The 27,541-nt window shown below is 40.1% G+C and overlaps 5 protein-coding genes and 1 long non-coding RNA gene across 14 annotated transcripts; 5 read left to right on the forward strand and 1 right to left on the reverse strand.

Moving 5' to 3' along the window:
- The first annotated feature begins 1,723 nt into the window (after positions 1–1,723).
- Positions 1,724–3,489, forward strand: LOC116206810 (F-box protein At2g39490-like). Of its 2 annotated transcripts, none has more exons than XM_031539616.1 (3): positions 1,724–2,515; positions 2,895–3,053; positions 3,135–3,489. In XM_031539616.1, exons 1-3 carry the CDS (start codon positions 1,724–1,726, stop codon positions 3,354–3,356), a joined length of 1,173 nt encoding a protein of 390 aa, XP_031395476.1. In that variant the 3' UTR covers positions 3,357–3,489. The 2 variants fall into 2 exon arrangements, with proteins under 2 accessions (XP_031395476.1, XP_031395475.1); XM_031539615.1 differs by having other exon boundaries at positions 1,726–2,638.
- Positions 3,490–4,831: 1,342 nt separating this feature from the next.
- On the forward strand, positions 4,832–8,398 carry LOC116209305 (diaminopimelate epimerase, chloroplastic). Of its 3 annotated transcripts, none has more exons than XM_031542905.1 (10): positions 4,832–5,033; positions 5,218–5,567; positions 5,807–5,974; positions 6,153–6,223; positions 6,511–6,568; positions 6,788–6,967; positions 7,131–7,215; positions 7,478–7,537; positions 7,712–7,785; positions 8,120–8,398. In XM_031542905.1, the coding sequence occupies exons 2-10, from the start codon at positions 5,286–5,288 to the stop codon at positions 8,234–8,236; spliced, it is 1,095 nt and encodes a 364-aa protein (XP_031398765.1). In that variant the 5' UTR covers positions 4,832–5,033; positions 5,218–5,285; the 3' UTR covers positions 8,237–8,398. The 3 variants fall into 3 exon arrangements, with proteins under 3 accessions (XP_031398765.1, XP_031398766.1, XP_031398764.1); XM_031542906.1 differs by having other exon boundaries at positions 5,239–5,567; XM_031542904.1 differs by having other exon boundaries at positions 4,833–5,033; positions 5,222–5,567.
- Positions 8,399–9,103: 705 nt separating this feature from the next.
- Positions 9,104–15,493, forward strand: LOC116209719 (kinesin-like protein KIN-5B). Of its 2 annotated transcripts, none has more exons than XM_031543453.1 (24): positions 9,104–9,354; positions 9,451–9,648; positions 9,845–9,974; positions 10,063–10,218; positions 10,320–10,657; positions 10,763–10,901; positions 11,161–11,258; positions 11,347–11,503; positions 11,580–11,649; positions 11,727–11,803; positions 11,926–11,979; positions 12,062–12,142; positions 12,243–12,354; positions 12,454–12,540; positions 12,760–12,935; positions 13,026–13,187; positions 13,276–13,383; positions 13,508–13,666; positions 13,755–13,838; positions 13,928–14,133; positions 14,228–14,329; positions 14,408–14,517; positions 14,700–14,851; positions 14,988–15,493. In XM_031543453.1, the coding sequence occupies exons 2-24, from the start codon at positions 9,473–9,475 to the stop codon at positions 15,201–15,203; spliced, it is 3,150 nt and encodes a 1,049-aa protein (XP_031399313.1). In that variant the 5' UTR covers positions 9,104–9,354; positions 9,451–9,472; the 3' UTR covers positions 15,204–15,493. The 2 variants fall into 2 exon arrangements, with proteins under 2 accessions (XP_031399313.1, XP_031399314.1); XM_031543454.1 differs by having other exon boundaries at positions 9,104–9,289.
- Positions 15,494–17,375: 1,882 nt separating this feature from the next.
- On the forward strand, positions 17,376–21,577 carry LOC116207724. 3 transcript variants are annotated; one of them, XM_031540801.1, is made up of 7 exons: positions 17,376–17,592; positions 17,976–18,163; positions 18,796–20,046; positions 20,123–20,191; positions 20,273–20,471; positions 20,606–20,695; positions 21,140–21,577. In XM_031540801.1, the coding sequence occupies exons 2-6, from the start codon at positions 18,161–18,163 to the stop codon at positions 20,674–20,676; spliced, it is 1,593 nt and encodes a 530-aa protein (XP_031396661.1). In that variant the 5' UTR covers positions 17,376–17,592; positions 17,976–18,160; the 3' UTR covers positions 20,677–20,695; positions 21,140–21,577. The 3 variants fall into 3 exon arrangements, with proteins under 3 accessions (XP_031396661.1, XP_031396660.1, XP_031396662.1); XM_031540800.1 differs by lacking the exon at positions 21,140–21,577 and having other exon boundaries at positions 20,606–20,975; XM_031540802.1 differs by lacking the exon at positions 21,140–21,577 and having other exon boundaries at positions 20,126–20,191; positions 20,606–20,975.
- LOC116207725 (WAT1-related protein At2g37460) lies at positions 21,567–23,888 on the reverse strand. Its single transcript, XM_031540803.1, has 7 exons — positions 23,621–23,888; positions 23,429–23,491; positions 23,190–23,306; positions 22,827–23,067; positions 22,324–22,485; positions 22,060–22,211; positions 21,567–21,977 (listed from the first exon to the last, which is right to left on the reverse strand). Exons 1-7 carry the CDS (start codon positions 23,812–23,814, stop codon positions 21,734–21,736), a joined length of 1,173 nt encoding a protein of 390 aa, XP_031396663.1. The 5' UTR covers positions 23,815–23,888; the 3' UTR covers positions 21,567–21,733.
- Positions 23,143–26,824, forward strand: LOC116207726. Of its 3 annotated transcripts, none has more exons than XR_004156966.1 (6): positions 23,143–23,278; positions 23,416–23,789; positions 24,623–24,752; positions 25,487–25,677; positions 26,149–26,195; positions 26,458–26,824. It is a non-coding gene; the product is annotated as an uncharacterized LOC116207726 (long non-coding RNA). The 3 variants fall into 3 exon arrangements; XR_004156968.1 differs by having other exon boundaries at positions 24,630–24,752; XR_004156967.1 differs by lacking the exon at positions 24,623–24,752.
- Positions 26,825–27,541: the final 717 nt, after the last annotated feature.

Here is a 27,541-nt window from a genome sequence, read left to right on the forward strand (position 1 = left end):
TACGAATATTTGTATTTTCGATTTGCATCAAATATGTTTTCATTTGTAAAATTGTATCTTTATTGATTTTCACGTTGTATATAAAAATATGAAAATAGGTTTTTTATTTTTTAAAACATAAAAATCAAAATATTAAAATATAGTACACGATACTTCTTCATCAGTATATTATCGAATATCGATGTTATATATATACATATACTTAATTGCTGCAATTATAATATAAGAGCAAAAGCTTATTTATGAAATTTATCTAAAATACTTTTTAGTTATTATCATGGTAAAAAAAGTTATAAGATCTTTTATTTGAAACATTTTCTTAGCAATAAAATTAAAATTGATTAATTATGCACTAAAATATTTAATGAGAACTAAATTTACTACATGTATATAGATGGTTTGATGTTTGCATTATTTTCTAAGAGAACGATATCGTACAAGACAATCGAAATAATGAATATATATCCTTTCAAATGGTCTTTAAATTGTTTTTAGGATATGGCTTCCTCTCAATCGCCGTCAATCCTACTACTTAAAAACGTTCGAGAAAACATTTTCACAGACAAACCACTCCCTCTTCTACTTGATTTGTTGATTTATTTAGCACTATGACCAAACTTTCATACTCTACCCAAGGGGTTTGTTGAAAAAAAAAAAAAGGAGAAAAGAGAAAAATCAAGTGGTTTGGTTTGGTGATTCTCGTGCAGCATCTATGCTCCCAACTAACGATCAGATCGCGTCGGATTTACCTGTAAATTTTCATATTAGAGCAGGAACGATTTACCTTTGATTCCCCTGGAGTGGGCTAAATGGAAGCGCGAAAATTGACTCGATCATCACTTTTTTTTTTTGAATAAAATGTTAGGTCGGATTATTAGTTCGCTGTGATTGTCCCAACTAAAAAAACCTAACTGCCACAAAATATTCATTTCGCCATAGCTCGTTGAGATTTTAGCTCAACTTGGTCACCGCAGCCCCACCAATACACTAATAAATTAAGTCTAAAACTCACTGGATCAAATATTATGAACCGATCACAACCATCTCATAATACATTCACATAATGACGAACTTTACGTACTCAGTGAAGTTTCAACTCGTGATATTCTACTCGGACATCACCCGAGGAAGTAAAAAGAGAGAGAAAAAAAATCATCCTCAACCAAGGGGTTCTATTTGGTTCGAATAGATACAGATATTTTTTTCTTTTTTTAAAAAAGAAGGTCATGCTCTTACCAGCTGTCTAAACTTCATATGAGTTTTAGCATGCCCCTATGTTTCCCCGGGGCAATTAACTTCTAGAAAGGCCAAAAGAGACGATGAATGAATTCAACTTTAGAATAATTGCACTATATAACTTAACGTTTAAATGTATTTTTAATTCTAGTTCAAACTTAATTTTTTACTTGAGATATTTCAATGTTGACGTATTGATTTTACATCTATTCCGACTCTAATTTCCCGTCCAAAATTGATGGAATTGCACACGTGGCATGTTATTTTTATAATAAATGTCGGAATAGATGTGAAATTAACATGTCACGTGTGTAATTCCGTCAATTTTGGACGAAAAATTAGCGTCGGGATAGATGTGAAACTAACACGTCAACGTGAGGATATCTAAGATAAAAAAATTAAGTTTGGGCTGCAACAAAAAATTCCAGGGAAAAAGATATGAATTGACCCCTCAACCCAACTCCTTATATTAATGTTCTAATGTTCGATGTCTCGATCCAGTTCTATCGGATGTCTTCCCTGTCTAATATATTGTAATCCAAAACCAAGACAAAATTATCTCGATACCGAAAAAATGAAACAAAATCAGAAGCCTGATCTGATCAGCTCCTTGCCAACCGAGATCCTTCGCCGGATCACGTGGTTTCTCCCTCTCAGGGAAGCTCTCCGAACGTCGACTCTCAGCTCATCTTGGAAGGATCTCTGGGCACCTGTCCCCGTGAACTTCGAAACTGAGGATGGCCACTTGATCGAAAAGGCCACTGCCCAAGCGATCGTGGACAGGTTTATCTCGTCTTGCAACTGTTCTGAAATCCGGAAACTGTGCTTCAGCTGCCCTGGGAATGATCAGGAGCTGGTCATGGTAAAGGGAGGAGCAGATAAAGAGCTTTATTTACAGTTTTTCCAGTTCAATAAGGAAGACACAACACTTGCCAGGAAGGAGTACAATCTGGTATTGGAATTGGGCCCGGATTGGAGAAGCCTCGACGAGTTCCGTTCTCTCAGGATTCTTCACCTGAGGTCGGTTATGTTCGAATCGAAGGACTTACTCTCGGCACTCTTCTCGAACCTCGAGCGTTTGGAGAGCTTAGAGGTTGTAGATTGTCGCGGGCTGCAATTCCTAGAGGTCAAGGACAGCTGTAAGCATCTCAGGAGCTTGAAGATCAAGGGCTGCTCCGACATTGAAGAGGTTAAGCTTTCGACTCCGAACCTGAGAGCATTCTCCTACTCAGGTCGCCTCCCTAGGATCGAGATGAAGATTGGCCAGAGCTTGGTGGAGGTGAGGCTTGATCTGACAGATGGGTTGTGTCCTAACGGTGAGTTCGACTGTGAGGAAGTGTTGTCTCTATTAGAATCCGTCAAAGAGGTTGAAGTTCTAACCATCAGCGGTTGGCTTCTTCGGGTAATTGAACTCGAGAACCCCTTGATCATTAGTATTCGACATTCAACTACTAGACGTACAAATTCAATCGATAATCGACTAATTTCACACTTTATTTTAGAAAGCACACTCCCAGGTGATATAAACACCTATTTGCTAAGCCACGGGCCCGACCCCCGACACTTTCATGCTGCTTCGTAGAATCCATCACATATAATAACGAATTTCCTCGAGTTTTGCTTCCAAAATTCACCACTTTGATATCCTTCTTCTGCAGTGGCTCTGCTCGGCAGGAGTGATATTCGGAAGGCTAGAGTTCTGTTTTGGGAAGTTAAAAGAACTGCAGTGGGTCGATGCCACATTCGACTGCCCGAAGAAAGATTCTCTTAGTTGCTTCTTAAACATGAGCCCTGTCTTGGAAAATTTGCATATCGAAGTAAGTGTTATCCATGAAAATTTCTACCACCATTTCTCATTCGGTCCCACTCCTAAACAGAAGTGGATAATGCTCGTGCAGATTGATCTGAGTAGGAGTTCGGTTGAGCCGCCCTATTTTCATCAGTACTGGCACGAGCCTCACCTTTGGATGGACTGTACGGCTGTGACGTCCGGTGTTAAGGCCCTCAAAAGCTTGAAGAAGGTAGAGTTTGTGGGCTTCACGGGCGAAGAGGATCATTCGACATTCATCGACCTTCTAGTAGAAAATGCAAGTGCACTCGAGTCAATGATCATCATGTAATCAAAAGACATGATTTGTTCGGGTTCCTGGAGTTGATAATTAATTATTGTTCCTGATCATGCAAGCACTAATGTACTTCTGCAGAATAGAGCATAATCATGCTTGCCGAGCTTTACGGCATTGACTGCGTCTATATATCCATCTCAGAACTTCTATTAAAACCCAAGTCAAATTGACTGTATAAGAAGAAGAAAAAGAGGAGGAGGAGGAGGTCATGGAAATTATGGGATGGTTTGGTTTTAGCATTAAAATTTTAATCTATCCAACTCAATTCTATTTTTTCACAAATTCAATATTATAATCATTATTATTTTATGTTTTTTATTTTATTTTAATAATAATATCTCACTCATATATTTTTTTAATAATTTTTTAATAATAAATTTTCTATTTATTTTACATATATATATATATATATATTCTCACATATCCATATATTTTTCAACATTTGTAATAATTCTTTTTATCTTTTGTTATTTTCCAAAATTTAGTAAACATGAACGAATGGGATATAGTTCATAACTACAATCGACAGCAAGCATAATGAAGGAGTATGCAAATAACATTTATAGTCAAATGGGGCAGTCCACATAAAACGTTTGGGCCTTTTTTCTGGATAAAATGGTTTGGGCTTTTAACCCATTGTTTGATCAACTTTTATATCAATGAAATGACGATGAAGAAGTGACCCGTGGCCAAAATATACGAGCAGATTATTGTATATAAACAACACTGCCCGTGCACGAACAGGGTACAATCCTTTTTTTTTTTTTTTTGCTAAATAAGATATTTCATTAATGCAAAGTAGCGACTATATTGTTCAATGGATATAAGATCGAATACCCTTCAAAAGTATATTGTGAAAGAAAATTTGAAATTGAGCCGAAGTGGCCCAAGTCACGAGCAAGGGTATTTTCTGTCATAAGGGTCCATGAGTATAACCATTCCGAGAAAAGTTTGAGAGTAGAGATAATATCAACTATTATGTTCCTCATCTCCCACGGAATATTATGTGGGTGCAAAATGACATCTATAAGTAACAAAGCGTCGCTGCGTAGCCAAATCTTCATCATTCTTCTCTTAGCAGCTACAGTAAGGGCGAGAAGGGTTGCTCGGACCTATGCTTGGAGCGGTTTGTCTTCAGGGTACAATTCTATTGTGTGTGTATATATTCCAAATTCCATTTCCTTAATAAACATCAATTCGATAGATTTGATCCTCAACCTCTCTTAAATTTTTTCGATTTCATTTTAAATGCGATTTTTCATGTTGATTCTGGATATCAAAGATTGAAACGAAAGCCGACTCGACTTCAATTTTAATTACACTTAGCTCGAGTCCTACCAACTTCCATTTTCTTCTTTGATGGTTAACACATGTTTCACATTTGTTTTTTCCTTTCTGATATCCCTTTTTCTTTTACTTGAATTGGAAATATGAGAAGAAAATATTAAAAATGAAAAGAAAAGGACACGACGAAGTAGAAAAACAGAACCCTCGCCGGCGCAGGCTTGGCGGGTGCTCGGGAAAAATTGCCCACCCCGCCAACCCCCTCAGCCACCACAAACCGGGACGGCGGCACCTCACCAGTCACCGGCCTCATAGTTCTCCAATTTAATCCGCGAACGATTTCCTCTCCATATTCTCGGCGTCCTCTCTTCTCTTCTTCACTTCACGGTACTGAACTTATCAGCCTCTGATGCTCGGAATTTGAGCTTCACCATTTCTCCTCTCCTCTACGTAATTGTTTTTTTTTTTAATAGCTGACACATGATTCACATTTTTGCCATCATCGATCTCAATGCAACCTCCTTCAGTAATATATATGTTTTCCATTTCCTCTTCACTGCTACCTAACAAGCTAGGGGATCATTGGAAGCAGCCGCCGCCGCCGAAGAGAGCCGAGTGGAAGCTTAAGCGGAGGAAGCCATGGCCATAGCTGCCACTGTCTCTTTGCCCCTGACTTCCCCTTCCCGCGCTGCTCGTCTCAGCTCGGTTCCCGCGCTCCGGTCCTCTTTCCTCTCTCATTCTTCGTCTAACACTAGCGTCTCTATTCGCGCGAGCATTGCTCCAAGAAACCCTAGGTTCCGCATCTCGATGACCCTACAGGCTCCGGAGAAGAGCCTAGGCGCTTCCTCCTTCCTCGATCGCCGGGAAAGCGGAGTCCTTCACTTTGTTAAGTACCATGGCCTCGGCAACGACTTCATCTTGGTACAAAATCTCTCTCCTCTACAATCTTGGGGAGCAAGGATTCAGCTGAAGTGAACTCAAGAAAGAAACTTTTCTGCAATAAAACGAGAAATGTTAAGAAGCTGCACTTTCTTTCAGCTTGTTGATATGGAAATGAGGGGAACTTCTTACTAATTCAATGTCAAGTTTGGTCTTAATCAATGGGCTCTATTTTTTGTTAAGCTTCTCGTGTCCAAGATTAGTTTTTTGCAATGATGTAGGTGGATAATAGGGATTCTTCAGAGCCTAGGATTACTCCAGAGCAAGCAGTGAAGCTTTGCGATCGTAACTTCGGGATAGGTGCTGATGGAGTCATATTCGCCATGCCTGGAACCAATGGCACTGATTACACCATGCGGATTTTCAATTCTGACGGTAGCGAGCCTGAGGTATTCCATATTTTCCTGGTTACTGCCGTAGTATATGCGTGGCAGTTAGATGTTTATGCGCTAATCGAGCTTCTCTTGGAAGCTATATCAGTTGGATTTTGACTTATGAATGGCATAAATTATAGCACGTGCTGTAGTTGGAAGTGCGTTCACCTTGATTTTTCTTGAATTTGTCTAGATGTGTGGCAACGGAGTTCGATGCTTTGCAAGATTTATTGCTGAGCTTGAAAATCTACAGGGCAGACAACGGTAAGGAAACTTCATTTCTCAGAAATATAATTTAATATGCTGTGGATTTATATTCTTCATGTCTGTTTGCAATCAAGCTCTTTATTTGTTGCCGCCAGAGACATGATTTTGCTCTCGAGAATATAGTTGAATGAAAAGAAAATTGAAGCAATGCAGCTCAACATTAATAATGGATTCTTGCTCTAGAGCAACTATCTGCACCCTCAATTTGACAGGAGCTTATGCTGTTTCTCGGGGCTGTTATTTCAGGTTTTTAACTTCTTTTTTTCTACTTTTGGAGTTTGCAGCTTTACAGTTCACACTGGTGCTGGTTTAATTGTCCCAGAGATTCAAGATGATGGGAAGGTGCATTCTTGAAATCACCTCATACTTGTAGCGAAAAAAGAAATCACTTTATACATTGCGATTTCTGTGAGACTATGAGTTCTATATTCTGAGTGTTCCGAAGTGCTTATGAAATTCTTTTTAATGCCCTGAGATTGGAGCATGATTAGAATTATGTGGTTCTATTTTTTGTAGCTGATGGTATATGATTTGGTACTTATGTGACTTATTCAACTCCAGGTTACAGTTGATATGGGCGAGCCTATACTTAAGGCATCTGACGTGCCTACAAGACTATCGCCAAACAAGGGCCAGTCAGTTGTGAAATCAGGATTGGTAGTGGATGGGGTAACCTGGGATGTGACATGTGTTAGCATGGGGAATCCTCATTGTGTCACTTTTGGTAACAAAGAAAACCAGGTATTACATCAGAAATGGATGATTCCAAGTGTGACATTTCCTGTAATCTTTTACCTTTTGGAGATCAGTATATCCTTTTTCCTGTGACCGTTTTATCTTCCAAAAATGAATTGTATTGCTATTTCCAAGTTGCTGACCTTCTTGCTACTTTTTCACTGGACAGAGTTTGCAGGTTGATGAGTTGAACTTGGCTGAAATTGGTCCCAAGTTTGAGCATCACGAGATGTTTCCTGCAAGAACTAACACAGGTTTGTGATTGATTTACTATCAGCCTCCAAGGTCTTTGATGAGGAATCACCCGATACAATAGCACATCTGGTTTTTGATGAGCTGTTCTGCCACGTCTTTGTTGTTTTCTTTGTCCATGCAATAACAAGGAGTTGGAAAATGTTCCTCCTGCTGTTCTTTCCGGATGTTCTTATAGTTCATTCCCGGTGATGACTGTGTCTTTTTTTGGTCATGTCTGAACTCGTGAGTAGGAATTACTGATAACTATCTTTTCAATTACAGAGTTTGTGCAAGTTTTCTCCAGTTCGCACCTGAAAATGCGTGTTTGGGAACGTGGGGCAGGTAAATGCTTTGAAAACAGCATCTCACAGTATGTTTTTCCCTATAAAAATGACATGTTAGATTGTATCAGCTAGAATCCATAGTAAGGAGCAATCAAGGGTCATTAGATTGATCATCGGCATAGGCCTTACCGTAGAACATTCTTTTTTCTGAGAAATCGTTCTCTACTTGTAGGAGCAACGCTCGCCTGTGGCACTGGTGCATGTGCAGTGGTGGTTGCTGCAGTTCTTGAGGGCCATGCTGGAAGAGTAAGTTAATCACTATACTGCATAAACGAAGAGAAATAGTGGTAAAGTGCTGTGGTAGTTCCCTCTGTGACCCTCTTCCCAACATTTTGCAAAATATCAATATTATCTAAATCCCGCATCTTTAGTAGTCATATTTCTGTTCTTGCCTTCTGCTTGTTTATAAGCGATTGCTTGTGAACCTAAAAACGGACTGAGTGCAAGAAAATTCACCCTCCCCTTCTCAGACTAGGTTTACACAATAGAAACACGTATGAAGTCGTTTATTCTATTTTAGCGGGTCCTCCTCTGCTATGTATTGCATGTTGTGAACTGAATGACATCTGTTGCGGTACAGAATTGCACGGTTGATTTGCCTGGAGGACCACTAGAGATCGAATGGCGAGAGGAAGATAATCACATTTACATGACAGGCCCTGCTGAAGTGGTATTCTATGGATCTGTTCCCCTTTAATTGCGATCGTTGCAAAGTTGTTGCTGTGTTCATCTTTTGCTTCACTGGAATAATCGAGATGTATGCTGTGGAAAGCATGAAGAGATTATGCGTTTTTCACACTGAAACATTCTCCTGGCTGTGAAATGAAAAAGAAAGGCTATCGTACCAACTTTCATGAGAGTGTTGCGTTTCGGCTGTTCCAACTACAGGCTCCTATGCAATCCGATGTCTCACTTGTTAAGCGAATTCTGGCCATCAACATCGTCTCTACTCTCTAGAGCCTATCATATTCTAAATCATGAGCTGCAGGTTCATCATTCTTTTCAAATGATCCACATTGAGTATTATCCTCGATAGGTAATTTAGTGTTATTGGTTAGTTGATAATTGATGAGTGGACTGCTTGAATTGTTAACGGCCTTTATCTTGTAAGGATGGACATGTCGCTCGATAAATTCATCTTAATTTTGAAAAATAAAAATTCATGTTATCGTAGTATCATCATCAAAATGAACGTATTAGATTTCAAATGTAAAAGTTATGTAGAAATATATGCTTTTTTGTCCTTTTCTTTTAAATGTGTACTTTTTCCCCTCAAAAAGTAGACATAAGATCCTGGTGTGGTTTGAAAATTTTGTATCGGATGACTTTTTTTCCCTAATGAAAAAGAAATTAATGTATTTAAGATAATAAATAAAAGAAAAAAAGAACAGCAAGAAAAGCGAAGCGCTCTTCATTTGAAATCTTTCTACGAGGTGGGTCCCAGTTTGGACAGAACATGCCACGAACACGGCTCCACGTGTCGCTCGTACGTAAGAACTCTCATTCGACTAGCCGTTGGAAGGGAAATCAAACCCACACTGACTCATTCACCATTTGAATACATTTGAATACATACATACACTCGCAGTCGCCCTGATTCTCTGCCTCTTCCCACCAAAGAGCAGATAGACCGCACGAGATCACCCCCTCAGATTGGTATCCGCATCAAAGACAGCAGAAATCGAACAATTATACACATCTCCTCTCTCTCTCTCTCTCTCTCTCTCTCTCTCTCTCTCTCGATACTGAGGTTAGATTGCGGAATTTATCTGTGCTTCCGTGAGGACACCTTAAACAGTCCAATCGGGCAATCGGGTATTTAAAGCTTCACGTGTGACGATATGGGATGAAAATGGCGTGGATTTCTGTCATTGATCTCTGAACTTTTCCCCCTTTGTTGGGTTTATGCAGGTTTCAGGTTTTGCAGAGAACAATGTCACTGACTCCTGATCAGTTCAGAAAAGTCGGTCTTGGTGTGACCCCGTCTCCGTCTCCATTCCTCACTCCACGGCCTGAAAGGCGGCGGATGGATTTGAGGCAGCCCGAATGGAATGCGGGCAGGCAGGACCGAGATAAGGAGGTTAATGTGCAGGTTCTGCTTAGATGCAGGTTTGTCTATTATTCTGTTTTGTTTCGTTTTATCTCATAAATTTTCAGCATTTGTATGTTAGTCGAGTTGTGCTAGGCGACATTACAGTTGTTCTTCTGTTCCTAGCTTTGTTCTTGCAACGGCAATGTCCTCAATTATATTTGTTCGTAGTTTTCCAATTCAAGAACTTAAATTTCATGAAATTTACAACTTCAGGCCATTAAATGAAGACGAGCAAAAGATGAATGTGCCAAAGGCGATCTCATGCAATGAGAACAGAAGAGAAGTCACTGTCTTGCAGAGCTTCACCAACAAGCAAGTTGATAGAGTTTTCACCTTCGACAAGGCATCCTTCTGCTTCCATTTTGATTGTGTATCCTTCAAGTGTCTCAGTACTGACACGCTAATTGAGGTTTTACTCGTGTCATTTCCAGGTTTTCGGGCCTAAAGCGCAACAAAGATCAATCTATGACCAAGCGATTGCTCCGATTGTCAATGAAGTCCTGGACGGTTTCAACTGCACGATTTTTGCCTACGGGCAGACAGGCACTGGTAAAACATATACAATGGAGGGTGGGATGAGAAACAAGGTATCTTTTTCATTTAGACCTAAACTTAATTGCTTTCGGAGAGTTACTATGGTTATTTTTCCACTGTCCTTAGTCGAAAATTTCGTATGTGTGACTCACAGGCAGGTGAACTGCCTGCTGAGGCTGGTGTCATCCCAAGAGCAGTTCGCCAATTTTTCGACACTTTGGAAGCACAAAATGCGGATTACAGCATGAAAGTGACATTTCTGGAGCTCTACAATGAAGAAGTGGCCGATTTGCTCGCCTCCGAAGATTCCCCAAGATATGCTGAAGACAGACAAAAGAAGCCCATATCCCTCATGGAGGACGGGAAGGGCTGTGTGGTTGTTCGGGGCCTTGAAGAAGTAGCTGTGTACAGTGCGAATGAAATCTATTCTCTCTTGGAACGAGGGGCAGCTAAGAGGAGAACAGCAGATACATTATTGAACAAACGTAGCAGGTGAGATTTTTTTGTGTTCCAACAGATGAATTTAAACTTCCAGCATACAGAGGGACCACTGGTTTTGCTCTTCTGCAATCAAATGCATATGATTCTTTGGTGCAGCCGCTCTCATTCCGTCTTTTCCATCACGGTGTACATCAAAGAAGCTGCTGTTGGAGATGAAGATTTAATAAAATGCGGCAAGCTTAATCTTGTTGATTTAGCAGGGTCAGAAAATATTTCTCGTTCAGGTGCACGGGAGGTAAGAATAGAACTACTTTAGGTTCTTTAAAAAATAACTAGTGAAATGAACAGTAATTTACTTGCCAACATGAGTGAAACAAAATACGCGATCCAATGAGAACGTTGGTCACCAATATAATGGACATTCCTTTGATGTAAAAATGGAGACTTTATGTTGTTAAGACTAGTCTCATAATCACCATACTTTCGCAGTGAAACTTGGAAACTTTCTTTGTGCAGTTCACTAACGGTTTCCTGATGAGATTTAATTTTTTCAGGCCCGAGCAAAAGAAGCTGGGGAAATAAACAAGAGCTTACTTACCTTGGGGCGGGTCATAAATGCTCTAGTGGAGCATTCTCCCCACATACCTTACAGGTTTCTTTCATTATAGTAGAGATCAAATTAATGAGATCTTCAATATCAAAGTTAATATACTTTCTCCTTTTGCCTGCTAATCATACAGGGACAGTAAGCTGACAAGGTTACTAAGAGATTCTCTTGGAGGGAAAACAAAAACATGCATCATCGCTACTATTTCTCCTTCTGCTCATTGTTTGGACGAAACATTAAGCACGCTAGATTATGCCTATCGTGCTAAAAACATCAAAAATAAGCCTGAGGTATGACTTTGAGTGATTTGTTCCCCTTTGTAGTTTTGTGCCTTTCTTGTCAGTGCTCACATCAGCTTCTTTGCAGGCCAACCAGAAAATGTCGAAGGCCGTGTTACTCAAGGATCTGTATGCTGAGATTGAGCGGATGAGAGAAGGTTTGGGGATGCTCTTTGCGTATCCTACAATTTGACATATGACTGCATTTGAAACTAATAAACTATCCCTGATCCAGATATTCGAGCTGCAAGGGAAAAGAACGGCGTTTACATTCCACACGAAAGATTTGCTCAAGAAGAGGCTGAAAAGAAGGTACCTAGTTTGTCCTTTTCTTCCTCTAACAGCCAAACATCTTGGTTTCTTTATAGTTTTTCTATATTGATTAAGTTGATTTTCAAATTTTTTAAATGCATTCATCTACCTGTTAACTGCAGTTAAGGAATGAAAGGATAGAGGAGTTGGAGAGCAATCTAACGGTATGCGAGAAGGTAGGGTATCTGGTAGCACTTTGTTTCATCTCTCCCATCATCTGACAATTAAATCTAGCTAATTCTCTTTTGCTCCTTGCAGCAAATTGAAAGTTATCGTGAGCTCTATCTCAATGAACAAGAACAGAAGTTAGATGTGGACAGTCTACTTAAGAATTGCAAGGTTTGCATGCTGATGTTGGAATCCATATTTAGTGCTGAACAATGAATATTTATATTATGATTTTCGGCATGTGCTTTATTTACAACATCCATGTTTTCAGGTTGATCTCGAAAAGAGCAACAAAGCATTGCTTGATCTTCAAGAAAAACACCGACTGGCCATCTCTTTGTTGAAGGAAAAGGAGTTTGTCATCTCTAAATTGTGTCAGTCGGGTATACTACTGCAAGGAACATAATATGAATGTAATTTTGTCATCCCCTTCTTATTTATTTTCTTCTCATGAATAATCATATTCTTTACTGCATAAACAGAGAACTCTCTGATTGGTTGTGCAAAGGACTTGCGATCAGAACTTCAGTGTGCATCAGAGGATATTAGCTCATTGTTTATGAAATTAGGTAATTGGGGTGTTCATTTTTTCTCGTAAGTGGTTTGCAGTTAAATGATCTATGACTAACTTATGTTTCTCAATTTTCCTCTGGACTTGTCTGAACTTGGGCTACAGCACAGCAAGTTTGGCACCATTTCATTAGAGAAAAAGAAAATATTGCATGGGTTAACTGCATCAGTGGGATTACCTTCTCGAATTCCTATTTACTATTCCATCCAATATGCAGATGAGAAAAACAAGATGGAAGCAGAAAATCATAACACGGTTCTAACGTTTGGTTCTCAACTCGACCAGAGCTTAAAAAATCTGCACAGAATCATACTCAGGTCGGTTTCTCATCAACAGCAACAGATAAGGTGTATGGAAGAACACTTCTGCTCGTTTCTTGCAAGTAAACATGATGTGAGGAACTCTAATACTCTTGGTCCTCCTTTTTTGCTCTTTTTTGTGCATCTTTCCGAGTAACGACTGTACTTTCACCTATATTTTCAGGCCACAGAGGTTCTGCAGTCAAAGATTGGAAAGATGATGGAGACACATAATTCAGGAATAGCTTCCTTAAACGATTTCGCTAATTCGCTCCAAGTGAAGGCTTCGTCTGACCTAGTTCAAATAAATTCTACCAAGATAGCGCAGAAGACTGCTATTGAGAAAGTATGAAGTTTGAGCTCCATTCTTTACCCATTAAAATTTACAGAGACTGGTACTAGATTTTTAAACTAGCTTGCAATATTTTCTTTAGTTTATCCATACTTTGGCATTGGAGGCAAAGGAGGTCATTGGAAACATACAGAGCTCTCTTCATCAGCAGAAAGAACTGCTGGATTTCTCTGCTCGACAACAAGAGGAGGTAGATTTTTATATATGTTTTAGATTCTGCATATTTCATGCTCAATACTTATCTTCTCATATTCTAATCAGTTTGGTCACTTAGAATTTACCATGTTCTCCTTCGTTCTTATGAAATGTTAAAGGGATTACATAGAGGTTTAGCATCTGCACGAGTTATGGCTGAGGCTACCGTAGACTTTGTCAATGATCTCTACAGCCATGCTTCTGAAGTCATGAAAGTTCTTCACGAAACTCAAATTGAGAAAGCTGATCAATTAACCAAGTTCAAGAAAACATTCAAGGTAAGCTAACCTTCTGGGACATTGTACACTTAACTTATAATATCAGCTGCTTAGACTGAAGGAGCTTTATGGGATCTATACTCTGCAGGAAGAGGCTGCGCAGGAGGAAAAACTAGCCTTGCAGCAAGTGGCAGCAATTTTAGCAACTTTGACATCTAAGAGAACTAAAATGGTCAGACAAACTGTGCTCTACCCTTGTGCCCTATAATAATCGGCTGGCTATGTATTTTAAGCTAATTTCACTTTTGTTTTGATGAACAGGTCTCGGAGGCTACTAAAAGCATGAACGAATCAAACAAGCACGAGAGTAAAAGACTGCATGGAGAGATGTGTCGCATGCAGAAATTGTCTGATGACACTCGGAACGAGTTGACGGACTACATGGCCAAAGTGGAAAAGTGTTTCTATCAGAACACTTTCTCTGCTGCTGAATCCCGGGCTGTGATGGGCTCTTGCTTACAAAACTGGTAAGTAGTGAATTTTCCCAAAAGATTGTTATTCTTGAAGAACAATATTTGTGTATTCCAAAGATGTTAGAAACATTAATATCATGTTATGCAGTTTGAAGGAGGTGGACTATTCCAAGCAACAATGGGAAAATGCAGAATCTGGAATTGATCGTCTTGGTGAGAGCAGTCTTCAGCAGATAGAATGTGTGGTGAAGTGAGTTCCCCTCGATGTTCTTTTCTTCAATTTCTGCAGTTCATCGATTATGGTGGCTCATACTCTCTGTGCTGACAGAGAAAAGATAAACACAAATGAGGGCATATGCGGAGAATTTATGTCAATGTCTTCCTTGACAGACAGAGAATTTAGTGCTAGAGTCAATGACATGCTCGTCGCCATTAATGGTTAGTTATAATCTTCCTGTGATTATCATCTTACGCTGCATACAATAAGATGAGATGAATCATCATCAGGAAATAGAGTTGCCCTTTTAAACTTGATCATTTTTCCGTAATGCTTCCATTTCATCCAGCTTTACATATCTCCTTGAGAATGGAATGGTCTCATGCCTTTTGTATTACCGCAGATTCGCTAATGAGAGATCGTGAATGTAAGGAGAAAATGGATTCCATGACATCCCAGTGTATTGATCAGCTCAAGTTAGTGCCGGAGAAGCACAGGGAGAGCATATCAGATGTTCGAAGCAAAGCAGAACAGTGCTTCACGAAAGATTATCAGGTGAATATAGTCAGTCTGATGGACCTATTCCAGCCCTTCCGTTTTGTCTTGTTGTTTTTCAACAGTTTTATTATGGTAACGAGCTGTGTAAATTATATGATGCTGACAACACGCCTTCTGATGCGGTTTCTGGCAGGTTGACGAGGACACGGGCTCAATTCCTAAGAAACGATCCATACAAGTGCCTAACTTAGCAACAATCGAGGATATGAGGATGTCATTCTGTGAGAGCTTGGATGGAGAGAACATGATCGAGAAGAAACTAAGATCCGACGACGTTGGGACGAAGACTCAGCAGTTGCACCAGGAGGCAGTTTCACCTCTCAGAACACCTTTCGCAGATGTCAACTAAGTGATTGCTGACATTTCTAAGAGTCCGAGAATGATCAGAGATCCAACAAGACGGCGACGAAGACTCGGCGGTTACGTCAGGAGACAGTTACACCTCTCAGAACTCGTGTGGAAGATGTCAACTAAGTGAATGCAAGCGTGATCATTTCAAGCGAAGAGAAGAGCTCATCAATTGATGACCAAATGTTTATGATCTCTGACCAAATTTGTGCCAATATTTGCTCAATTAAGGCACAATTCTCAGTGAACATTGGATTTTTCATGATAAATGAATTTTCTTCTCTTCCATCATGTCGGATAGTATCCATTCAATCATCTATAAGGCCTCGATAGTATCTTTCCAAGAGTCATGATGAAGTGGGTGAGGTTACTAACTAGAGGACGTCCTCTATGGACATGACAGTTCCTATCTAACCAAAAAGGGTAAAGTGGGTGAGACCTCGATCGATCTTCTACCCATATGAAATCACGACCAACTTTCTACCCAGATGTATTAAAATACACATTCATATATAGACATAACGTGATAACGAGATCGACTTTATTTATTTTGGGCAGTAAAGCAACAGATGATGGCAATTATTGCTATTTGTCAATGCTTGTAAAAAAAAAAAAATTGACAACTCTAACAAGAACTTTCTGATGCTTTTGGTAATGGAATTGAGTTATGATTTCGTTTGATTTTAAATTTTTAAAAATTAAAAAATGACCCATAATTTTTTTATTTTTTAAAAAATGCCCCATCCCCCTCTCTCCTCATACTCTCTCTCTCGATTTTAGGGTTTCAGACCAACCCTTGCTACTCCCTTGAACGAAAAGCTGCTACTTTTTCCATCTAGGTCGAGGAAATTCACGACCTTGTCGCTTGGGGAGAGCGACAACCACAGGAACAACGACTTAACGACACCATAGAGGAGGGAGTGACCCTTGAGTCAGCTCGTAAATGAGGGTTCCCAGTCGAAGAACACGAGAGGCAGCAGTGAGGCGGTGGAGAACGGCTCGGGTTGGCAGTGAGGCGCCAGAACCCGCTACACACGGAGGGCACGTAGGCAAAGGCAACGATCTCTTGGAGGGAGAGGAAGGAGAGTATGTAGAGCTGGAGGTCCTCCGGGAACTCCGCGAAGGGAATAGCGTGAGAGCTCCAATCCATGATTAATTGCACGGAATTAAGAATAGATCTTTCTGGGTCGAATTGAAAGTTCTGAAATTTCTTGATGGGCAAGAGGAGATTTGAAGGGAAATCAGGTAGAGAAGAGAGATGGGCGTGAAGGAAGACAATGAACAATGATGAGATAAGGGATATAACACATTTTGAAAAATATTAAAAAGTTTGGGTCATTTTAAAATTTTAGAAAGTTTTTGGTGAATTAAAATAGAGTTTTAACTTTGTAACCAAACAAGTTAATATTTCCTTAATTTAGAAATGCACAAATTTTCGATTTGATAACAATTCTAGCATGACTTCAATTTTTTCGTTAATTTGGACGATATCGAGGCCACAAAGAGGTACCGACAACTCCAAACGAGGGAGAGTGCCAACTACCAAAATCAGGAATGATGGGCGAGGTTGTGACTCCACCCATCGAAATCAAGATAATTTCTAATATGAGGGTTCTCTCGATTCCAGAAGGGTGAGGGTCTCGATTCCGGCCACCACCCCCTGATTGGGGATGTCGACTCCTTCCATTGATTGGGATCGTCGGCGTCCTCTATGGCCTCTATTCCGTCAAAATTAACTGAAAATTTGATACTGTACTATAATTGTTATCAAATAAGAAGTTTATGTATTTTTAAGTTAAATAATTTGTATTATAATTATTAAAATGTAAAAAGTTTATTTAATTTTTTTTTAAGTTACAAACCCAAAATTTTTGATAGGAAGGCACTAATTGAAGACAGGTCCAAAAGGACGACGACAAGCATTCCTCCCTATTCAGTACATCACATTTCTCAGGAGGTTCAATTAAATCCAGGGCCCACCCTCGGGCCCACGTATTTCATGAATCCCGTGCGGTTTAACCCAGAAAGGCCCACATCGCGGCCCGCCGATCTACTGAACCCCGGTCCCATCTGATCCTCCTGTCCACGTGGACGGCCCAGATCACGGCTCCACGGACGACGATCGTGCAGGGCACCATGTCCCATCACCTTCCCCCCTCCCATGTCCCATCTCATCAGCCAGAAAAGAGAGGAAAAAAAGAAAAGAAAAAAAAAGAAAGGCCTTCAAAGTCCCAAACTCATCCTCCGCTTCTTCCTTAGATCTCCTCCGCCCGCGATCCCCGTCCCTACTGTCGCCGGCGCTCCTCCCAGCAGTTGGCCCCGCCCTCCGTCCTCGCCTCCCCTGCCGCGATCGCTGCTCCAGTTCGAGCCACCAGCTCACGCGGTCGCAGGTACACAGCAATGTCACCTCAGATGCCGTCTGTGTCTTCTAGTGCTTCCCGTACAGCACAAGTGTACGGAAGATTCTACGGCGTCATTCCATCTTCCTAGCTAGAGAGCAAGGCAGTCCACCGTTTGGTTGCTGATGAAAATGGAGTGAGAGAGCTCGGCAGTTTCTCTCCTCTTCTCATGGGGGAAGAAAATGTCTTCATCAGCTCAGCTCTGTTGTTGCGTTGGGCACACTTAGTCAAAACGAAGAAGCTGATGGGAAAGCTTTCTGATCGTTATGTTGCATGCATAGTCTCCCGATGCTGAACTCGAAATTTCTCTTCGGTTTCTCCCAATGTGGTGTTTTCATTAAGTTTCTAATTCTTATGTATGATTCGTTTGGCAGGCAAGCTTGTGATCGGCTTCTTGTTTCACCGTGGACACATGACGGTTAGATTTTTAGCTTCAACCCCCGGAACATGATATTGATAGCGGTCTCTTGAAGGCTTACATTGCCCTGTAATTGGATTGGTCGATCTGATTCGAAGCACAACAACTACCTTACTACGGCATCTCACTCAACTAAAGGAAATGGTATATGTTCTCTTCGTAATTTTTGCTTGAACGATTATGAGGATAAATAATATTCTTTTTTAAAAAATCCTCTTGGAAGTTTTCTATGGCAGTTTATCTTGCGACTCGATGCTCCCGTGCTGTCATTGTTCAGCCTTGAAGCATCGCATGCATTATTGTTCAAGTTGTCAGCCTATGGATTCTTATTTATTCTCCTTTTTTATCTGGATTTATCTACGGGGATCTACTGATTTGTACTCCCTCAATTGAATGAAATTTTTTGACTGGAGTGGAATGATGGATCTCTAGCCATTTATGACATTTGAGAAGTTGAAACATCTATTCGTACTGTATGTATGAAAACTTGACGTCTGAATAATTTTGAACTTTGACCACTTTGTGCACCCCTGTCAGTTCACGGCCAAATTTTCAATTGGAAGCTTATTATATAGCTTTGGGTTCACTTGTTCTGCATAATGAATTGCTAATTACCAATTTACTATTGCCCACTTGCCAGCTGCCACTACAGTGTTTTTGTTTACGTATATCTTGAAATATCAATGCCATATTTGCATGTCCTTGTTATGGCCGTTCTTGGTGTATCATGTACTGGAATGTTAACTGCAAGTAATTTTCTTGATCACTCTTTCCAGAGCCAGGGATTTTGGATGCCCAAAGGGGGTGGCGATTCAAATGATGGCGAGATGGCTTATGATAGTACTTCCAGAGTGGAAGCAAAGCGCTCTCATCAGTGGTTCATGGATGGTTCTGAGTCAGATCTTCTCCCCAGCAAGAAGCAGGCACTAGAACTTACGAGCAACAACTCATTTTTAGAATTGTTAAATAGTAATCCATCCCAATGGGGCGCTGCTTCTGGCTTTCAAACTGCCTCTGGTCATCTTGGTGAACAGTTATTTGATGCTGAGTCTGCAAGAATGGTTAACTATGATGAGAGAGGCATTCCGTCAATTGGTGCTGGGAAAATGAATATGGCCATGGGGAGGAAGATTCATGAGGATCTTCTTCTCAGTGATTCCTCATTTGGTTTATCAATGTCGCATGTGTCAGAAGATCCTGCATCAGGTCTGAATTATGGTGGCGCTAGAAAAGTTAAAGTCAGCCAGGTTAAGGGCCCCGAGCACGTCATTCCTGTATCCATGGGACATGGCTACAACAAAATGGAGAGCAATCACTTGTTTATGCCTCATGCATTTGTAAGGAATGATGAAAATCCCATATCATTGGCTCTCCCTTCGGGCTTAGGAGCTGGGGATGACAGCATTATATCATTGGGCAATACAAATGGGGGAGATAACAGTGGCATATCAATGGGAAAACCTCATGGAGTTGAAGATGAGAGTGCATCTATAGGACAAACATACCGAGAGGATGAAAATAGTGTGTCTATTGGTCATGTGATAGGCAAGGAATGCAACAATATCATGTCCATAGGTCAAGGTTACCAATCAGATGGTTGTACAATGTCGATGAATCATATGTATAACAAGGAAGGGAATAGCAGTTCAGTTTCTGTTGGTAACAGTTATGAGAAGAGCGAAAATATAATGAGTCACTCTTTTGGTAAAGGACAAAGTACCATTATATCCTTTGGTGGTGGTGATGACGACACCAACTCCTCGAGCAGGCTCGTTTATAATTATGAGATGTTGATGGGCCAAGCTTCTTTACAAATGCCAGATGCAATTGGAAACATGGGTTTGGTTGGGTCTAATGGTGATGCCCAGGTCATTTTATCTGGAGCCGGCAGTAACTCCAAGAAGAAAGAGGAGCATAATATCAATAAGAAATCTCCTTCAAACAACTTCCCCTCAAACGTCCGCAGCTTGCTATCAACAGGCATTTTAGATGGAGTTCATGTGAAGTACATAGCTTGGTCTCGGGAGGTAATCTCAGTGTTTGTCTGCTCATTTTTACCTTTGATTACTGTATGGTGATATATGCTAGTTCTTTGTGTGTTAGAAGGAGCTCCGTGGCATTATAAGAGGTTGTGGATATTTATGTGGCTGTGCATCATGTAATTACACTAAGGTGAGCGACAACTTGTATTGAGGTACTTTTGGAGCACAAAGCGGTGTCTTCGTCCTTAACTGTTGAGATGTTTTGTTGTAGGTAATAAATGCGTATGAGTTTGAACGCCACGCTGGTTGCAAAACTAAACACCCGAATAACCACATATACTTTGAGAATGGGAAAACCATCTACGGGACGGTCCAAGAGCTCAGGAGCACTCCTCAGCATATGCTGTTTGAGGTTATGCAAACAATAACGGGTTCACCAATCAATCAGAAGTCCTTTCGACTTTGGAAAGGTGCTGCAACTTAACTTCTTGGCCAACAGTTTAGCTTATCCTGGGATATTGTTTTTTGTACTCTTAAATAAAGAAAGATGATTCCACTAGATTGCATTACTCAAGTTAGGAAATCTTTCTTTATTTCATTTCAGAATCATACCTAGCTGCAACTCGAGAGCTGCAACGCATATATGGGAAAGATGATGGGAAAGTATTATCATAACTGCTTTTGCTATGTTCAGGTAGAGATAATCCTTATCTAATTTTTGTGCATAGCAGTAATCCCTTTGACTGTGCCCTGTGCTCATGTAATGCTGACGGAGCTAATATTTTTAAGGGCTTGCATATCATTTTCTAGTATTAGGACGAGGTGATCAAATTAAGAGCTCAATTTTGGACTTGAGATCTCTTGCTCTTTCTTTATTACTGGATCACGGATGTACAAGCGCACTGAAGTCTGTATTTTATTCCAAGGGGAAATTAATATAGCACGATGAATGGCATGAGCAAATTATTTTGCTATGAGTCTGATATTCTATTGTCTTTCAATTGTTATTCTCTCTGATGTCTTTTTAAAAATGAAAATCTTAATAGAATTAGTCTAGTGAGCAATGAGAAAAGTATATAAAGTAGAAAAGAAGTGAAACGCTGGACATTTTCTCTGATGCTGATTAGTGCCCTTTCAGGTGACGATAGATATGACTTGCCCCTGTCCTTGACAGCAAGCGTATATGAAATCAAATACCAATATGACTGTTAGTACTATAATTAAATGAGGTGACAACGATTCAGCTCCTCCAAATTAGATGTGTCCATGAAGATTGGTGGCTCGTGCCAATATTTTGGCGAGATAAATGGAACATGACAAAATCTCATGACAGTGGAGTTGTTGCTTTGGTAGATCTAGGTAGCTCATCATTGGGTTATACAGCTTGTATGCCTTCCATCATTAATTCATTTTACTTTCCTTTTTCTTATCGGCGATAGATATAACAAATGAGTACCAAGTTGTACTATCTAAGTACAAATCTTGATTGGGTCAAATGATGATCAACAAACTGGCAAGTATGATCAACAAGTGGCTCTGCACCGTCACTTCTGAGTGATAAAATCTTTGCATGGAACTTCATCTCTCATCATGCATTGGTTTTAAATCCCGCTTACAAAATGGTCATTAGATACGTGAATCTCGATAACAAATTGTACATGGGAGTTGGATTAGCAGGAAATGCCATTGTCTACTCAGAACTAAAGGATGATGGAAGTCAAAGTTTAGACGTTTAAGCTGGGACAGAATCTGTTTTCTCATCTACTTTCCCATCTGCAGTTGATTTTTCCTTGTCAGTGGCATGTATCGTGACCACCTCGTGATCAAATGACTTCTTCCCTTTGCCTCCACTGTTTTTCATCTGTGTGGGTAGGGTTATTTGCTCATCGATTGGTTTCGATGAGGATCCATAATCTTTGCTCTTGCCCCACACAACTAGATAGAGGCCTGCAACTATGATAATTGCACCGAGAACCCTTTGAAGGAAAAGTGAAGCCAAGTTAGCATAATAGGAATGTAATTACTATTACATTTTGTAAGATCTGGTCTGATTTCTACCTTCCCAAGAAGAGTTGCTCTGCCAAAATGAATGACCCCATGATCGCAACAATTACCATGTTTAGAGGACTGAAAGCTGTCACAAAAACCGCCCCTCTTTCTTTCATAACCACACCTTGAATGTAGTAAGCCAATCCTGAGCACACAACTCCCTGCGTGAATGCAAGCTTTATGGTTTTACAAGGAATGTAATCGAATAATCTATTTTTATTGTCTGATCAGCTTGCTGTTTCTCTGTTTATAATTTAGTGATCGGGGTCTTACACTGTATATGGCTGCCAGCAGTTTGGTGTTCCAACCTATAGCCCAGACGGAAGGCTTTCCCCTTTCCATGATGAGTGCTAGAACAGAGCCTTCAATTGTTCCCAGTAAGCAAATCCAAGCTGTGAGAGAGAGCTCGGCGGGATATGTTTCGAGTGTTACAGCCTGGAAAAACAACTTTTCTTCTTAGATGCACACATCAACTGTTATTGCAAGAAAATTTCCATTTCCAGGGAAGACTTCTGTTTTTTCTAGGGTTCATTTTCCGGAGAGGGTTATTGGTTGATTTTTATATGTTCCAGTATTCTTTCCCCATTTCATTTCGGTGAATTAACAGGATAGAAGTAGTTTCTATTGTTCTAAATTCCCGTAAAACAAGGACAATAAGCGGAAGGGGGGGAAAAAGAAAAAGCCCTTTTCTAAATTTATGTGAAAGCATTCTTAGAAATTGAAATGCTCTTCAGGGCTAAAAAGCAAAGACTATTGAATCATGAGGAGCAACATACTTGCAGAATCATGAAGCAAGCCCAACTGAAGCATCCCACTGTGATCATCAGAGAACCCTTGATGGAGTCATGGAGATTGGTTCCTCCACTTCCATGTTGATACTTTGTTCTTCCTCTTGTCCATATTAATTCAATTATCGGTCCTTTCATCAAAGTCATGATCATAGCTCCTGCAACCGTTGCTAATGTCCCAACCACCTTAGCTTGGGTCCGGATGCTTCTAAGCTTTACCTTCTCCAGCCTACAATTGAGGAAACAGTGTTGCAGTTATTCATTTTGCTTTGATGAGCTCTTGCTGTTATCCTTTCTTGCACTTTACTGGTTATTGAAAGAAATTTGTGCAAATTTGAATAGAAGAGTTACCTTAGGATGCAAGCCATTATGAAGGTGATGGCAGGGAGGACATTGCACATGGCCGCTGCAAATGTTGCTGTTGTGTGCTTCATGCCAAGGTAATACAGGTTTTGGCCGATGACTGGCCTATATACGTAATTGAAAGAAGAGACACAGTTATGGTTAAAACTTGTTAAAACTTAAAATTCATGCTTGAGGATTGAAAGTAGAAATATTTTTTTTTTTCTGTTCATAGAAAGGATCATTACTCAAGTAAGCCAAGCACCAGTAGTTTGATGAAGATCGACAGAGTCATCTTTGGCCTTGTTTTCCTGTCATCAACAGATAAAAGGTTAACTGTTGTCTTAGTTTCTGTCCTTTGCATGTCTCTGTTATGCTTTGATTCTTGCGTGCGAGTACATTAGATAAATATTTAGATGGAGAGGGAGATAGCAAGAGACTTGTCGAAGATGATCGCAAAAGGGGCCATCACGATTGTTGCTATGGCGTGGCGGTACACAACGAGCACGTAATTGCTTATTCCCTCATTCAGTGCAGCCTTACAGATGACATCCATCCCCGAGAGGCCGAACTGCAAGAAGATGACTGCGATGAAGGGCTTCAGCCTCTGTAAGCATCCCTTCCCTTGCTCCATCTTTTCTCTATGGACCAGTTGTCCGTGCTAGTTAGTCACTACTCTATTAGCTGAATTATAAGCTAGCTGATCAATTAGTTTGGGTGCTCATTTTGTTCTGGTAATCGTCCACTATAAATACAAGAATACTCTCTAAAAAGTTGAAGATTCTTGCTACACCTTTTTTGCACAATCCTTGGGCTCCACTATTATTGTTGTTGTTGTTGTTGTAGATAGAAGAAAAGCATACTCAATTATTAGCATTGCATTAAGTACTCTCATTGGCCAATCCTTGGACACAGGCTTTTTAATCCCCTCTGTAGAACTTGTTTGACTCATCCTAAGAGCAGTTGCAGAAGTTTAATTGGCTCCTTTCTTCTATTTTATTACTAAATTCTGTGTAGTGTAGTGTGGCTGAGGTTTTGTTTGTTCACCGGAATGGGTTTTTGTTTGTGCTGCTGTACGTAATGGGGGTTGCGTATGTCAAGTGGTTAATGTGTCATGTGTGAGGTAAGGTTGGTCACAGCTGCACTTTGGTTATTTTTAGTACTATTAGCATCCACTTCTGCTGGAGTGTCCTGCTCGGTCTGTGAAGTAACAGAAAGTCTGGTTTTTGGTGCAAATTTGGGCGGAATAGAACAGCCACGTAAGACTCAGCCATCTTACATGGTAGCCTGGTTCGGTAGATAATGCGCCTCATTGCGTGATGATTGGTTACATTAGTTTGGCCTTTTGGTTTTCACTTTTTCCATATTAGGATCCTACATAGTTGTGGCTCCGTGCAGTTTTGTGCCACTATAGCTCAAGATTGAGTAATCTTGGTTTGAAGGATTCAGAAAGGTGGAGCTGTTGAAATCGCAAGGGCTAGCCGTTGCGCTGTGGACAACAATTGATCACTACCTAAAAGAGTCTTGATTTTCCTTGTGTGGATCGTACACACACGATGCGATTGAAAGGAGGTAGGTATTCTATACATGGACTTTTTGAAGATCGCATGGAGTACGGCAATGGTCTCATCATGTTAGCGGATTCGGTCAGATGAGTGAGGTGGAGTAGGAGCTGGCTTTTCAGTGACCACTGGAAGTGGAAAAGTTACCACTCCAGGTCCTGGACAATCACACTGGTTCCGGACTTATGCCCGTGGGGTGGTCATCTACTAACTTATTCGCCACGGGGGTTGATTCTATGGGCATGGGTGATGAAAGGGGGGATATATCAAATCATGGGTTCAGTACCATGCACATATTTGCCGGAAGAACCAAAAATTACGTCCCGTTGCCTTTTCGGATTCCATTATTGAAGGGGCAGTTCAAGATGGTCGACGTTAACATATTTTATCTGCCCCTCTGATTTTCTCTCTTTACTATTTTTTTTTTCAATATATATATATATATATATATATTTTATTTTTTTTTTGTCTGGTCGGGTTTGAATGGTCAAATAGACCATGAATGAGGGCTTTTCTTTCTTTTATGATAGAGTTTTCCCCACCACTTGAAATGGTTTTGTTGCATTGTAGTGTATGGTGGCACTACCTTAACACCTTTGCCATATGGGAATGCGTAATGGACCCCTTCCCCTTTCACTTTAGTCACCTCCCGTAAATATACATCTCATTTCTCTTTTATGCAAAATATATGGGCGGCCAAAAAGGCCCAATAATGCAGCTGATACCCCGCCTTCCTTGTTCAAGGGATTTCATGTTTCGATATTACATGATTCGGCGTATCAGAATGATCTTCTTCAAGGATTCACTTCGAAAGAAAACCGGAGCACATCATGTGCAACACCATGCACTGGACTGCCAGGAAGTCGAGATGTATCGGATCCTCAGCCAAGAGAGGTTTGTTGCTGCCTTCACTTATGCCGGATCAATTCAGCTAGGTGAGCCAATGACCTTGGTCCTGTATGAGCCATCCATGAATCTGACTTGGGTTCATCCATGCTGGACCTTAATTAATGAAGCTTGAGCCATCTAGGCCAGACCCATCCGTCTCGGACTCTAATCACAAATTCTATAAACAGTAGATATTTTCACAATTGTCTGTGAAAACTAATTATGTGAAAAAGGTACCAACCCCTTCTCCTGCCCGATGCATCGCATGGACAGTGACATATATCCAAACCTAATGTCCTTGAAGTGCGTATATCCAAGTTAATAGTGCAGGTTCTTCTTAGCGCAGAACCTGGAATATTATGATCACTGGGCTTCTTTTATATTTTTCCTATTAATATTTATTAAAATAATTGGATTCCTTTGATTTGCTAAGAGGAATCACTTACATTTATGTGATTTATTTATCTGTTTGTTTGTTTGTTTGTTTATTTATTTATTTATGTATGTTTTTATGTCAGGAAGAGGAGATTGAATATGCTGAAAACAAAGCTCCAGAGAACCAAAGGTGTGAATTCTCAGTACTTTGCATCTTCACGAGGACGTTGGAAAATTCTTATTCCAGGGACGTAATTTTTATATTTAACGCAATAACTCCCGAGAATTTCTTCCTTTTTTCCCTTAAAAAGAATAATTATATTCCCAAAATAAGAATTAAAAAAAAAAAAGATAAGAAGGGGAATGATATCTAACTCTCATCCATATCCATATATATATATATATATATATATATATATATATATATAATGGTGATGTTCTTCCACCTTCAGGGACGAGAATTATATGTCTCAAGAACAATCAGGAATCGACACCCAATCTTGTCTCTTCAAGTCCCACGTTGTATCCATCCTGCCAACTCCATTTTCATCATCGCCTCGAGATATTTTGCTTAGAGAAAAAGGTTCATGACTAAGCTGTAAACTCTCGAGTCTAGGATAGGTAGACGTATCATTTTGCCATATATATGTATCCTCCCAAGCGTACGTGTGGAGGTGGACATATACACAGCATGAGATGGTCCAGTCATCCTCCCACGATCATGAAAATTTGACTACATGAAGGAAAATTGAATAATGAAGAGCTTTGTGTTGCTAATGGCAGGCAATAAAAAAATACTAGTGCTTTTCCCAGTGTACATATATACAAGTTGCTTGGTTTCGATATTTTCTTTCTTTCTTTTTTTAATGGTCTTCCTTCAAACTATACATCCCAAGTGGCTTGTGTTTTCGTAAACATACACACGCACGAGCACACAGATATATATATATATACATACATACAATTTTTTTCAGGAAAAGGCTGGCTTTTTGTATCTCCAATAATAGCACAAGAATTATTCAGATTCCGGATGCTTCACAAAAAGAAAGATTGATTTCTCCTCCTCAGTTGAGTATGGTGTGGCAAGCAATATTATTTATTTTACATTGGGATCGAGCCCACTTACCCTTTTGATGTCCCATATATAGGAGTGGCCTCTTACTCTCAACCCCCGAAAAATTAATGTCCGAATCCATTGCACTCATTGCTAGTTGCTACCAAACATTTATGATTGATACCAGGTTTTGGTATCGCGGAAAGGGAATTTGATACCGTGCGCACATCAATCAGATATAGGGGCGTCATATGGTTTGCAATTTTACTTCTTTTGAGGTTCTGCAGGTCCTGATGCTCGAGTTCAAAAAAACAGTCAGTTCAGAAAAGAAATATATATATATATATTTCGAGGAAAAGAAAAACTCAAAAACTTCATCCTATGTATATAGTTTGGAAATTTAAAAATAAATGTGGGGGGTCAATCATGATATAAATGTGACCTATCTTTTTTTTTTTTTTTTGGCCATAATATGGGCACTG

This window comes from Punica granatum, chromosome 5 (assembly GCF_007655135.1).
Source record: "Punica granatum isolate Tunisia-2019 chromosome 5, ASM765513v2, whole genome shotgun sequence".
NCBI classification, from domain to species: Eukaryota; Viridiplantae; Streptophyta; class Magnoliopsida; order Myrtales; family Lythraceae; genus Punica; species Punica granatum.